The following is a 13,470-nucleotide window of genomic DNA, read 5'->3' on the forward strand; positions in this document are numbered from 1 at the left end:
TGACCCTTAGCAATAGACACCAAAACCCATACTTCTATAGTTACTTTTCCTCACTTCTTAAATGCTAGACAATTATACCAGCTATTTTACCTCTTGACCTGTAGCTCATCCAATTTACTACAGGTGAAAATTTGGACAACTGCTCAGTGATAGCACTTCTGGGACTATCCATATTCCACCCAGCACCATTGGGCTAGACAGTGATCCAACTCCAGAATCCTGTCCTCAGAGCTTACTTCCTGTGGCCATTACCTTAGGTTGCATTCCCCAGAAGCACATTCTGGGACGAAGTCCCTTAAGCAAGAGATTTATGGTGAGCGTTCACTCAGAAAGGAGCAGGGGAAGCAGCATTGTGTGTCCAAAAGCTCTGTGTAGCCTCACAGAGTAGCCGCACACCACATCCTTGGTCCTGCTTTGAGGCAAGGGGGACGACCTCAGACCATGGGGTGTCACTTCCAGGCAAAGCTGGTTCCACTTGACCCAGGGTGATATTCTGGGGACTGCTGGCATTAGCAGCCGCCACTCAGCAGCTGGGGATGAAAAGACCTGGCCAGAAGAGGAGATGGTGCCAGGATGCCAACAGCTTTGCAAGGGAGCGAAAGATGGCTTTCCTCTACCCTGCTAGATTCTTTGGCTGAGCTACGAATGAATTAAATTGACAAAAGCAGATTAACAGGAAGAAAATTTTTTTAATAATATATTTATGCATAGGAGACTCACAAAATATGAGACTCCAAGAAGAGTCTCATACACCATACACCATCCTGAGCTATGAAAAAGAACGGGGGCTTGGGGCTTCTACATGGAGGTGGCCACGGAAGTGGGAGAGTGAAGGGAAGAAGAGTCTCCTGAATAAAGCTTGGCTGGTTTTCAGATAAAAGGTCTTCCAGGTAATAAATGTTGTCTGGAGCAGCCCTCAGGAGGAGAGGTGAGAGTCTGTATGGGATGGTGTCAACTCCAATATCCTCCCCTGTGATCGCACTTACTCTTCCCTGACTGATGAGATACTCAGGGTTGTGATTCATGATGATTGAATTTCCTTTTGAGGATTTGTCTTTGGGCAGATGAGGGAGGCTCAGAGAAAAGCCCCTCTCTGCATGTGCTGTGCTCAAGTGACCTTATTTTTTGTAAGTGGTAAACCAGTGGCATATTTTGGGGTGTTATTTGCTGAATGCCTTCAGCATCCACTAATCCAGTCAATTGTTCCCATTTGTTTCCTGAATAGCAAACACTTCCTTGAAATTCTTCTCAAACTCAGCCTCCAGTCTAAGTCCCATTTGGCCAAAATCCTTGTACTGAAAAAATAATAAAGACAAAAACAATGCTTCTCATCATTAGCGTCGTCAGACAACTTTCAACTGAGAATGATCAGGACTCTAGTCTTTAAAACAAAAAAAAGGACTATAAGTCCACAATTTATAATGGTATATATTTTGGAGTACAAAGTAATGTTGTGATTTATGACTGCTATGTGGAATAATTAAATCAAACTAATTAACATATTCATCACCTCAAATAGTTATCATTTTGTTTCAGTGAGTACATTTGAAATTTACTCTCTGAACAATGTTGAAGTGTGAAATACACTATTGTTAAGTAGAACTCTTATCTTAAACACCCTAAGTTACATTAACCAGGTTAAACTTGAAAACTCATGCAACTAACAGTAACTTCTGTTTCTCACCAGCATGATCCTTTCTTATTAACAGGGCAGAAAAGTGAAATCATTTCTACAGTTGGGATATTTATTTATTGGCTTTGGTTGCTTATTTCAGTGGGTTAGAAAAGTAATCTATGCTCTTTCAACAATTCAGATAGTGGAAGGGTATAAGGTAAGATTGCTAATCTGTTCCTTTCTCTGTCACTTCTACTCCTTGCTGCTAATCCGTGTTAACCATACGGTCTCTTCACATGTAAAGGAATCTGGAGTTTGGGATTTCTGGGATTGGGGGCAGATAAGAAGCACAATATCACTTTAAGATGAAATTCTCTTCTCTTTATATGCTGCAGCAGGCAGGACTCAATTGCTCTCTCTGAGCTCCTGTCTCCTCTGGGGCAGGTAGGGGAGGAGCTCTCAAGGACCTGGGGTTCTGGTTGCAGGGACACCTTTTGACTCACTGTTTCTTTGCTAAGAAGAGCTTAAGTTCTGAACTGAAAACAATCAATCACTTCCAGAACCCTTGCTTGTGCAAGCTTATTACAGGATGAGGGAAACTAAATTTTTCTAGGCACCAGAAAATGAGGGGAAGGATGGAAAGAAATGAAATGGAAGCAGGAAGAGCCACCTACCTTGTAAGAGGCCCTGTGGTTCTGGAAGATGAGGCGCATGTCTTGTACAAACCCCTCCACTTGGGGGTAACTGTGCTCATTCAGCCTTTTCTTGATTTTATCCAACCACATGGGCTCCTTCAGGCCTTGACACGTCCCTCTAATCTGGTGACAAAAAAAACAACAGAAAATCTACCAGTATAGTTCAATGTCTGCTTTCTGTGGATTCCCATAAAATCCAGCAGAAATACAACAAGGTGAAGGTTGTAAAGACGGCGTGTGCTCTTGCCCCATGGGATTAAGATCACAAATCTCACGAGGGCCCATTTCAGGGTCAGGTAATGTCATGGCAGCCTGTAATCATGGGTTGCTGTTTTTACTTACATAATAATAGTATGGAATCTTGGCAAAAAAGGAGCTCTCAGAACAGCAATAGACTTTCAAGAGGAGGAACTCACATTTCTGCAAAAGAAAGAGGCTGTAAATGAAAAGCAGCTTGGAGAGAATGAGCCCACATGGCATGAGATGGAGCACACGACTCACACCCTTCTTCCACAAGTTTCTCTAACATGTGTGGCTCTTGGAAACAGACATGTCATGGCTGAGTTATTTTTTGTGCAAACAAATTGGGGTGTTCTATCAGTGCGATTGAAGTGTGGCTCGGAAGAGCAGGCTCCTTTTGTGAATTCCCCTGACCCTGCGCTTGTTCATGGTGCTCACGTGTGAGGGGAAAGGAGAAGGCTTGGGGTTTGCATCTGACTTACCAACTGTTCCTGCGGACACATCTGCCTCTCCAGGACCTCAGATTCCTGACAACACTGTTGGCTTCCTGAAGACTCCTTCATCCTGCAGAAGATGCAACTCCACGGGGTCCTGAGAGATTGGACATGGGTGAGCAGAGGGCAGGGACCCTGGAAACGGCCACCGTTCCTGTGGCTGCCACTGTCTTCCTTCAGGAATGGCCAATGGCCTCAGCCATGGGAGGGAGGAGAATACCTCCCAGAGTATGCAGGATTCACACATGGGATCTCCAGCCATTGGCCTTTCCCTCGCATCAGTGGTAGCAGCAGGCAGGAATCCTCTCGGAAGGTGGTGCCACCATGAGTGTGGACTCTCCTTTTCCTGTCTGAGCTGCTGGGAGCACAAGCAGCCCTGCCTGCCAGGCCTGAGTTTCAGAAACTGGGCTTTCAGCTCCAGGGACCTCGGGCCTCCATCAGCCCAATGAGACTGTGCTTCCTGTCTTGCATGAATAAGCACAAAATATAAACAACTGGTGCTTCTTGTCTCCAACCCACCCTGCTGCAAAACTTGAAGGAAAGGACAAGGCCAGTATGTAGGCAAAGGGTCCCCAGCACTGGCCTCAGCATATCAGAGGCGGGTCCCTGAGAGCACAGAGAACATGAACCTCCTGCTGCCAGCGTCTCCTGCTGCTCTCTGAACACACTGCTGGGTCCCAGTACCCGACGAACCTGCTCCTTCCCCATCTAGACACAAGTGGGCGCTCTGCTGGAGAGCGCGCATGGCAGGCGGAAGGTCCCTTAAAGGAGGAAGGAGAGGCGCCTGCATGTCACTCACCTCTCAGTTTCCACAGGCGCGATGTGACAGTCCTCATGGAAGACTCTTGAACAAGTGTCACAACAGAACAGCTCCCCTCCGTCCCGGCACACCTCACACTCATCCAAGTTTCTCATCTAGAAGGTAAAACAACGTCCACGTCACTGGGAACTGCAAGATTCAGGAAGGCCACCCCTCTGGGCATCTAGAACACACTGCCTTGTGTGAGTCTGTGTGGACAGGCGTATGCTTCTCCCTGGGATATGAAGGAAAAGCATGGCAGGGAGATTTCAGAGCAAATCCTGGTCTGCAGTGAAGTTCAGGAGGCAGGGGTATGTGTCAGAATAAAAACGTTTTCCTTATAAAACCAGAGTTTGTAATGCAGAAAGACTAGCAACAAAGCAAGATGGTGATTTTATAGGAATCTGAATAATTGTATTATGCTGCAGATAAAACCAGGTTTTCAAATAAAGTGTTAAATCCATTTGCCTATACCACAAATCAACTGGTGAAAAGGAGACTCAGAGAATTACATATGAGAGAATAAGCTTCTGAGATATCATCACATGCCATATTCTTGGCCATAAGTTCCCCATGAGTTGAAGAGAGGGCCTAGTTAGGGGTTCCTAGACTGTAGGTTTTGCGCCTGGAGGGCTCTACGCCGACCTCTGAGGGGGAAGGACTGTGGGTACAGATGACCATGTGGACCACAGGGAGCACAGAGCTCTTCGGCTCTGGGAGCCTGGCAGATGATCTCCCATGACTTAGCTAACCTGAATTGTAAGGTGCGAAGGTGCCATCTCCAATGGCCAAGGACAGTGGTAACAGCACCATACAGTGTTGAAGATGGAGGCCCTCTCCTCATTTCCTGGGCCCATAAAAGAGCTGGTGCTTTGTTCTATAAAAAGAATGGGAAATCAACTAATTCTCTATTTCCCACCAGTCTCAATATATGAGACCTTCAGCCAGATTTAATTTGATTTGGGGAAGTTAAAATATGATAGTATTTGCATTCATGTGTTGTGGAGCAAATCCCAGTCATTAAAAACCAACAGAATTTATAGAGCAAATATAGAGACCAATACGTAGAGGCTGTATTGTAGACAAATGCATGTGTATTCATGACAAAGAACCGGTCTGTGACTGAGCCCTTTGTCGTTCAAGGGAAAAGTGCTGTGAGGACTAAAATTAGAGTTCAATATTATGTGCAGCCTGGACATCTGGTAACACTGGGAGGGCCTAGAATGGTCTATCTACAAGTTCTCCCCCGCCTCTGCTCCTGCAGGTAAGGTTTCCTACTAACACTTCTGATCAAGAGGACGGCTTGCACCTTCTGCTTATTTTTGAATAGCTGATTTCAATTCCCTGCCAACCATGGAATTATTCAAGCCAGTCAATCACACTCTCCCTCTGGAAGCAGGGGACAGCCCACCCTCCACAGCCACTGACTGTTTCCTCTGTTCCTGAGCGCAGCCCCCATGTGGCCCTGTGTGGTGTGGGATGCCTGCCCTCCCCCACCGGGCTACTGAGTAAATGTGACTCATAAACTGCTGTCAATCTCATCTGTCCAGTGTCAGATGTTGTGTGTTCTGCCATCTCCAAAACCCTAGGGTGGGAATGAAGTACCAAACGTTTAAATATGTCAAATCCTTAATCTTTTAAAAAAAAACTATTATTTCAATAGTTTTGGGGGAACAGGTGGTTTTTGGTTACATGGATAATTTTTTTAGTGGTGGTTTTTGAGATTTTGGTGCACTCATCACAAGAACAGTGTACACTGTACCCAATGTGTAGTCTTTTACCCCTCACCCTCCTTCCACCCTTCCCTCTCAGTCCCCAAGGCCCGTTGTATCATCCTTATGTCTTTGCATCCTCATAGCTTAGCTCCAACTTATAGGTGAGAACATACGTTGTTTGGTTTTCCATTCCTGAGTTATTTCACTTAGAATAATGGTCTCCAACTCCATCCAGGTTGATGTGAATGTCATTATTGCATTCCTTTTTATACCTGAGTAGTATTCCATGGTGTGTGTGTGTGTGTGTGTGTGTGTGTGTGTGTGTGTGTATAAACATCCATGTGCAAGTGTCTTTTTCATATAATGAGTTTTTTTCTGCTAGGTAGATACCCAGTAGTGTTACAGAATCCTTGGGGTATTGCTTTTTCTTGCTAGAAACCTCTGTAGCCAGTGGCGCCTTTGCCTGAGTTTTGCTTGGGCCCACTGGGCTGCTTCCACCCACTTGGCCTGGCAGGCTGCACTTGGTTCAGGCTACTGGCCTGGATCCCACACCTACCAAGGGCCTGCCATGGGGCAGGTCAGGCATGGAGCAGGGAGGGGTGTGTGAGCAAGCAGGGGGGCCAGCCACTGCACACAGTCAGACATGCCCTGCTGTTGCATAAGGGCAGACAACTCCAGGTGCTGGCATGAGCACTGGCTCTCTGCGAGGCTGTGTCTGGACCAGGCACACTGCAAGCAGCTTCCATGGCTGGCACCATGGAATGTGGTGGCACCTGGAAGCTTGAAGATGCCAGGAACCACAGAGCCTTCAAAAGGGAGTCACAGCCCTGGCTCAGGGAGCTTCCAGGTCTGGTGTCCCCAAATGGCTGCAGCTCTTCTCTCCTCTTCACCCACAACGTGGTAATCAAGGGGCATGTTTCAGCCCTGTTTGTGTTACAGCTCTTTAGCCTCGCCATTCAGCAGATCCCAAGTTCTTTTGTCCTGCGACCAGGAAGAACGAGGGACACAGACAAGTGGAGGGTGAGCAAGACGAAGAGGAGCTTTACTGAGCAGTAGAACAGCTCAGAGACCCACTGTGGGTAGCTTCTTTCTGCAGCCAGGGTTTCCTGATGAGTGTTCGGCCCTCAGCAGAAAGGAGGAGGTCCTGGGGTAGGTGACTTCTCTCTGCTGGCAGGTAGTCCCTGAAGTGCAAAGCTCCTCTCTGCTGCTGGGTGTCCAGGATGTTCTCTCCAAGTCTGACTGAGTCTAGAGCTTTTATGAGCTTCAGAGGGAAGTGTATGCTGATTGGTCCATAGGTGACCATGAGCAGACCTTTGAAAGGCATTGCAAGTTCCCACTCTGGTCCACAGGATTGGCAGCCCAGTTCCCAGCCTTCAGGCCCTCCCTTGCCTGAAGGTGGTGCCTCACCAGGAACCTGCCCCTTCCCACCCAGGAGCCTGTCTGCCTTCCCCCGCCACCCATGGTGCCCAGGCCCTTTGCCCCAAGGGGCACTTGCAGGCCAGTGCTGAGCTGGCCCCAGCCCATTCTTGGCCTCTCTCCTATGCTTGTCAGCACTCAAAATCCAGAGGGGTGCAGGCGGCAGGGGCCTGGTGTGTCAGCTCTGCCCCAAGCATGTACACACCTGACTGGGCTGCAACCACACCTGGGCTCAGCCCCAACCCCGCTCCAAGATTGCAGCGGGTGCCGGGAGCAGGGAGAGGTCAGGCAGCAGAAGCAGACACACCCTAGCCTGCCATGGCAGAAGGAGGATGGCCTCCTGGGCCCCCAAGAGCACTGGGAGGCCCAGGCCTACAGCCGTGACCTGGGCACCTGCAGTTGTGCCTGGCAAGCTCCTGCCCTGCCAATTCGGGAGGCAGGGCTCCTGCTTGTCCCTGGCTCTGCAGTGTGGCAGCCTCAGCCATGCCCCCTCTCTGTGTCTCCTGCAGCAGTTGTGGATGAGGTGCAGGTGGCACAGTGCCCAGCCAACCTCACGCAAAGGAACCTGACACTCAGGGGCCAGTTCTGTGAGTCCTGGCTGCACCTTTGGCCAGGTGCTTGCAGGTTCCTAGGACGCAGCGGGGAGAGAGGTCCAGGCTGTGATAGAGGCTCTGGGCTTGGGAGCAGGTCCTGCTGGCCATGTGAGGGGTGAGGGTGACACAGTGAGCTGCCTCAGGGCACAGGAGATCCACTGCCGCCACTGCTGCTCCTGCAGCCATTCCTGCTGCCCTGTCTACCTCCTTGCAGCCTGGGTTGGGGGCTCCCGCCCTTGCCAGTCCCAGGCCAGGGTCTGGGGCAGGGGTGATGTTGCCTCAAGTTCCTCCTGTGACCCAAGGGTCAGGGACGACTTGGGGCACCCCCTCTCCTGGCTCGTGACCCTGCCAGGGGGAAACCTCCAGGAGCGGATTGCCTCCCGTCTTGGCTGCTGAAAGCACCAGTCACAGCGGTCACTCTAACTCGGGGCAGATCCTAGGGACACAGCCTCTGGCGGCCCTTCGTTTAGCCTTCTGTGAGGGGCAGGAACCTGGCACTGAGGGCAGAGTGGGTGTGGGGGCCGCGTTGCTGGCTGGGTCCTGGAAGTGGGCACCACTTCCACTTCCCACCCTGGCCCCTGAAGCATGGCCACTGCTCTGCATTGGGGGCCGACCTCCACACTACCTGTGCAAGTGCCAAACCACCACTGGCCCAGCTCCGCCTTGGGGCCTCTCTCTGCTCACCCCTCCCTGCCTGACCACTCCCTATGGGCAGCTGGGCCTAGCCCCATTGCAGCGACTCCCAGAGGTGGGCTCCAAGGGCGAATGGCTCTGGGGATCACCTGCCTCTGTGTCTGAACGGGAGGACCCATGGCCTGTGCCTGCACCTCACTGCAGCCAGCTTCATGGCAGCAGCCACTTCAGACTGCCCGCCACTGCCATCAGTAGAGGGACTGCTGGATCAAACGGTAGATCTACTCATACTTCTTTAAGGAACCTCTGTACTGTTTCCGTAGTGGCTGTACTAGTTTACATTCCCACCAGACGTGTAAAAGTGTTCTGTTTTCACTACATCCATGCCAACACCTATTGTTTTTGATTTTTTAATTATGGCCATTCTTGTAGGAGTAAGGTGGTATTGCATTGCGGGTTTGATTTGCATTTCCCTGATCATTAGTGATGTTGAGCATTTTTTCATGTTGTTTGGCCATTTCTCTATCTTCTTTTGAGAATTGTCTATTCATGTCCTTAGCCCACTTTTTGATGGGATTATTTGATTTTTTCTTGTTGACTGCTTTGAGTTCCTTGTAGATTCTGGATATTAGTCCTCCGTCGGATGCATAGTTTGCAAATATTTTCTCCCACTCTGTGGGTTGTCTGTTTATTCTGTTGATTATTTCTTTTTCTGTATGGAAGCTTTTTAGTTTAATTAAGTCTCATCTATTTATCTTTGTTTTTCTTGCATTTGCTTTTGCGTTTTTGGTCCTGAACGCTTTCCTAAGCCAATGTCTAGAAGAGTTTTTCCAATGTTATTTTCTAGAATTTGTATGGTTTCAGGTCTTAGATTTAAGTCTTTGATCCATCTTTAGTTGATTTTTGTATAAGGTGAGAGATGAGGATCCAGTTTCAGTCTTCTAAATGTGGCTTGCGAATTATGCCAGCTCTATTGGTTGAATGGGGTGTCCTTTCCCCTCTTTATGCTTTTGTTTGCTTTGTCAAAGGTTAGCTGGCTGTAAATATTTTACTTTATTTCTCAGTTCTCTCTTCTGTTCCATTGGTCTATGTGTACTGGTATATTCTCACATCCAGACTATGCTGTTTTGGTGACTATAGCCTTGTAGTATAGTTTGAAGTCAGATAATGTGATGCCTCCAGGTTTGTTCTTTGTGCTTAGTCTTGCTTTGGCTACATGAGCTCTTTTTTGGTTCTATATGAATTTTAGAATTGTTTTTTCTAGTTCTGTGAAAAATGATCATGGTATTTTGATGGGAATTGCATTGAATTTCTAGATTGCTATTGGCAGTATGATCATTTTCACAATATTGACTCTACCCATCCATGAGCATAGGACATGTTTCCATTTGTTTGTGTCATCTGTGATTTCTTTCAGCAGTGTTTTGTAGTTTTCCTTGTAGAGGTCTTTCATCTCCGTGGTTAGGTATATTCGTAAGTATTTTATTTTTTTGCAGCTAGTGTAAAAGGGGTTGAATTCTTGATTTGATTCTCAGCTTGGTCGCTGTTAGTGCGTAACAGTGCTACTGATTTGTGTACATTGATTTTGTATCCTGATGCTTTACTGAATTCATTTATCATATGTAGGAGGTTTTTGGATGAGTCCTTAGGGTTTTCTAGGTATACGATCACATTGGCGACCAGCAACAGTTTGACTTCCTCTTCACTGATTTGTATGCCCTTTATTTCCTTCTCTTGTCTGATTGCTCTGGCTAGGACTTCCAGTATCATGTAGAACAGAAGTGGTGAAAGTGGGCATCCTTGTCTTGTTCCAGGTCTCAGAGGGAATGCTTTCAACTTTTCCCATTTCAGTATTATGTTGGCTATGGGTTTGTCATAGATGGCTTTTATTACCTTAAGGTATGTCCCCTCTATACCAATTTTGTGGAGGGTTTTAATCACAAGAGGGTGCTGGATTTTGTCAAATGCTTTTGCTGTCTTTATTGAGATGGTCATACAATTTTTGTTTTTAATTCTGATTATGTGGTGTATCACATTTACTGACATGAGTATGTTAAACCATCCCTGCATCCCTGGTATGAAGCCCACTTGATCATGGTGGATTATCTTTTCTGATAGGCTGCTAGATTCAGTTAGGTCATATTATGTTGAGGATTTTTGCGTCTATGTTCATCAGGAATATTGTTCTGTAGTTTCCTTTGCTTGTTATGTCCTTTCCTGGTTTTGGTATTAGGGTGACACTGGCTTCATAGAATGATTTAGGGAGGATGCCCTCTTTCTCTATCTTTTGGAATAGTTTCAGTAGGATTGGTATCAAATCTCCTTTGAAGGTCTGATAGAATTCAGTTGTGAATTCATCTCGTCCTGGCCTTTCTAGTATTGGCAATTTTTTAATTACCATTTCAATCTCACTGCTTGTTACTGGTCTCTTCAGAGTTTCTATTTTTGCCTGCTTTAATCTAGGAGGGTGGTATATTTCCAGGAACTTATCCATCTCCTCTAGGTTTTCTAGTTTGTGCACATAAAGGTGTTCGTAGTAGCCTTAAGTGATCTTCTGTATTTCTGTGGTATTGGTTGTAATATCTCCCATTTTGTTTCTAATTGGGCTTATTTGGATCTTCTCTAGTCTTTTCTTAGTTAATCTTTCTAATAGTGTATCAATTTTGTTTATCTTTTCAAAGAACCAGCTTTTTGTTTCATATATCTTTGGTATTTTTTTTTTTGGTTTCAATTTCATTTAGTTCTTCTCTGATCTTTGTTATGTCTTTTCTTCTGCTGGGTTTGGGTTTGGTTTGTTCTTCTTTCTCTAGTTGCTTCAGGTGTGAACTTAGATTGTCTATTTGTGCTATTTCAGACTTTTTGATGTAGGCATTCAATGCTATGAACTTTCCTCTTAGCTTTGCTTTTTCTGTATCCTGGAGGTTTTGATAGGTTGTGTCACTATTATCGTTCAGTTCAAAGGATTTTTTCATTTCCATCTTGATTTCATTGTGGACCCAGTGATCATTCAGGAGAAGATTATTTAATTTCCTTGTACATGCATGGTTTTGGGGGTTCCTTTTGGAGCTGATTTCCAATTTTATTCCACTGTGGTCTGAGAGAGTACTTGCTATAATTTCAATTTTCTTAAATTTGTTGAGACTTGTTATGTGGCCTATCATATGGTCTATCTTGGAGAATGTTCCACGTACTGATGAAAAGGATGTATATTCTGCAGTTGTTGGGTAGAATGTTCTGTAAATATCTGTTAAGTTCACTTGTTCTAGTGTACAGTTTAAGCCCATTCTTTCTTGGTTGACTATCTATCTTGATGACCTGTCTAGTGCTGTCAGCAGAGTACTGAAGTCCCCCAGTATCATTCTGTTGCCATCTATCTCACTTCTTAGGTCTAATAGTAATTGTTTTTTTTTTTTTTTTTTCCTTTTTTTTCACTTATTTATTTATTTATTTATTATTATTATTATACTTTAAATTCTAGGGTACATGTGCATAAAGTGCAGGTTTGCTACATATGTATATTTGTGCCATGTTGGTGTGCTGCACCCATCAACTCGTCAGCACCCATAAACTCATCATTTACATCAGGTATAACTCCCAATGCAATCCCTCCCCCCTCCCCCCTCCCCATGATAGGCCCCAGTGTGTGATGTTCCCCTTCCCGAGTCCAAGTGATCTCATTGTTCAGTTCCCACCTGTGAGTGAGAACATGCGGTGTTTGGTTTTCTGTTCTTGTGATAGTTTGCTAAGAATGATGGTTTCCAGCTGCATCCATGTCCCTACAAAGGACACAAACTCATCCTTTTTTATGGCTGCATAGTATTCCATGGTGTATATATGCCACATTTTCTTAATCCAGTCTGTCACTGATGGACATTTGGGTTGATTCCAAGTCTTTGCTATTGTGAATAGTGCCGCAATAAACATATGTGTGCATGTGTCTTTATAGCAGCATGATTTATAATCCTTTGGGTATATACCCAGTAATGGGATGGCTGGGTCATATGGTACATCTAGTTCTAGATCCTTGAGGAATCGCCATACTGTTTTCCATAATGGTTGAACTAGTTTACAATCCTACCAACAGTGTAAAAGTGTTCCTATTTCTCCACATCCTCTCCAGCACCTGTTGTTTCCTGACTTTTTAATGATTGCCATTCTAACTGGTGTGAGATGGTATCTCATTGTGGTTTTGATTTGCATTTCTCTGATGGCCAGTGATGATGAGCATTTTTTCCTGTGTCTGTTGGCTGTATAAATGTTTTCTTTTGAGAAATGTCTGTTCATATCCTTTGCCCACTTTTTGATGGGGTTGTTTTTTTCTTGTAAATTTGTTTGAGTTCTTTGTAGGTTCTGGATATTAGCCCTTTGTCAGATGAGTAGATTGCAAAAATTTTCTCCCATTCTGTAGGTTGCCTGTTCACTCTGATGGTAGTTTCTTTTGCTGTGCAGAAGCTCTTTAGTTTAATTAGATCCCATTTGTCAATTTTGGCTTTTGCTGCCATTGCTTTTGGTGTTTTAGACATGAAGTCTTTGCCCATGCCTACGTCCTGAATGGTACTACCTAGGTTTTCTTCTAGGGTTTTTATGGTTTTAGGACTAACATTTAAGTCTCTAATCCATCTTGAATTAATTTTCGTATAAGGAGTAAGGAAAGGATCCAGTTTCAGCTTTCTACTTATGGCTAGCCAATTTCCCAGCACCATTTATTAAATAGGGAATCCTTTCCCCATTTCTTGTTTCTCTCAGGTTTGTCAAAGATCAGATGGCTGTAGATGTGTGGTATTATTTCTGAGGACTCTGTTCTGTTCCATTGGTCTATATCTCTGTTTTGGTACCAGTACCATGCTGTTTTGGTTACTGTAGCTTTGTAGTATAGTTGGAAGTCAGGTAGCGTGATGCCTCCAGCTTTGTTCTTTTGACTTAGGATTGTCTTGGAGATGTGGGCTCTTTTTTGGTTCCATATGAACTTTAAAGCAGTTTTTTCGAATTCTGTGAAGAAACTCATTGGTAGCTTGATGGGGATGGCATTGAATCTATAAATAACCTTGGGCAGTATGGCCATTTTCACGATATTGATTCTTCCTATCCATGAGCATGGTATGTTCTTCCATTTATTTGTGTCCTCTTTTATTTCACGGAGCAGTGGTTTGTAGTTCTCCTTGAAGAGGTCCTTTACATCCCTTGTAAGTTGGATTCCTAGGTATCTTATTCTCTTTGAAGCAATTGTGAATGGAAGTTCATTCATGATTTGGCTCTCTGTTTGTTTGTTA

The 13,470-nt window shown here is 45.4% G+C and overlaps 1 protein-coding gene across 1 annotated transcript in view; it reads right to left on the reverse strand.

Moving 5' to 3' along the window:
- Window positions 1–672: 672 nt before the first annotated feature.
- The window catches only part of SP140 (SP140 nuclear body protein), a 95,540-nt gene continuing 82,742 nt past the window's right edge, over window positions 673–13,470 (reverse strand). Inside the window, exons 25-29 of the mRNA XM_050751203.1 lie at window positions 3,844–3,959; window positions 3,033–3,141; window positions 2,653–2,730; window positions 2,290–2,433; window positions 673–1,295 (exon numbers count right to left, since the gene is read on the reverse strand). Of these exons, the coding sequence (XP_050607160.1) occupies window positions 1,197–1,295; window positions 2,290–2,433; window positions 2,653–2,730; window positions 3,033–3,141; window positions 3,844–3,959 (546 nt within the window). The 3' untranslated portion in view covers window positions 673–1,196. The remainder of the gene's footprint in view (window positions 1,296–2,289; window positions 2,434–2,652; window positions 2,731–3,032; window positions 3,142–3,843; window positions 3,960–13,470) is intronic.

This window comes from Macaca thibetana, chromosome 12 (genome assembly GCF_024542745.1).
Source record: "Macaca thibetana thibetana isolate TM-01 chromosome 12, ASM2454274v1, whole genome shotgun sequence".
Taxonomy (NCBI): Eukaryota; Metazoa; Chordata; class Mammalia; order Primates; family Cercopithecidae; genus Macaca; species Macaca thibetana.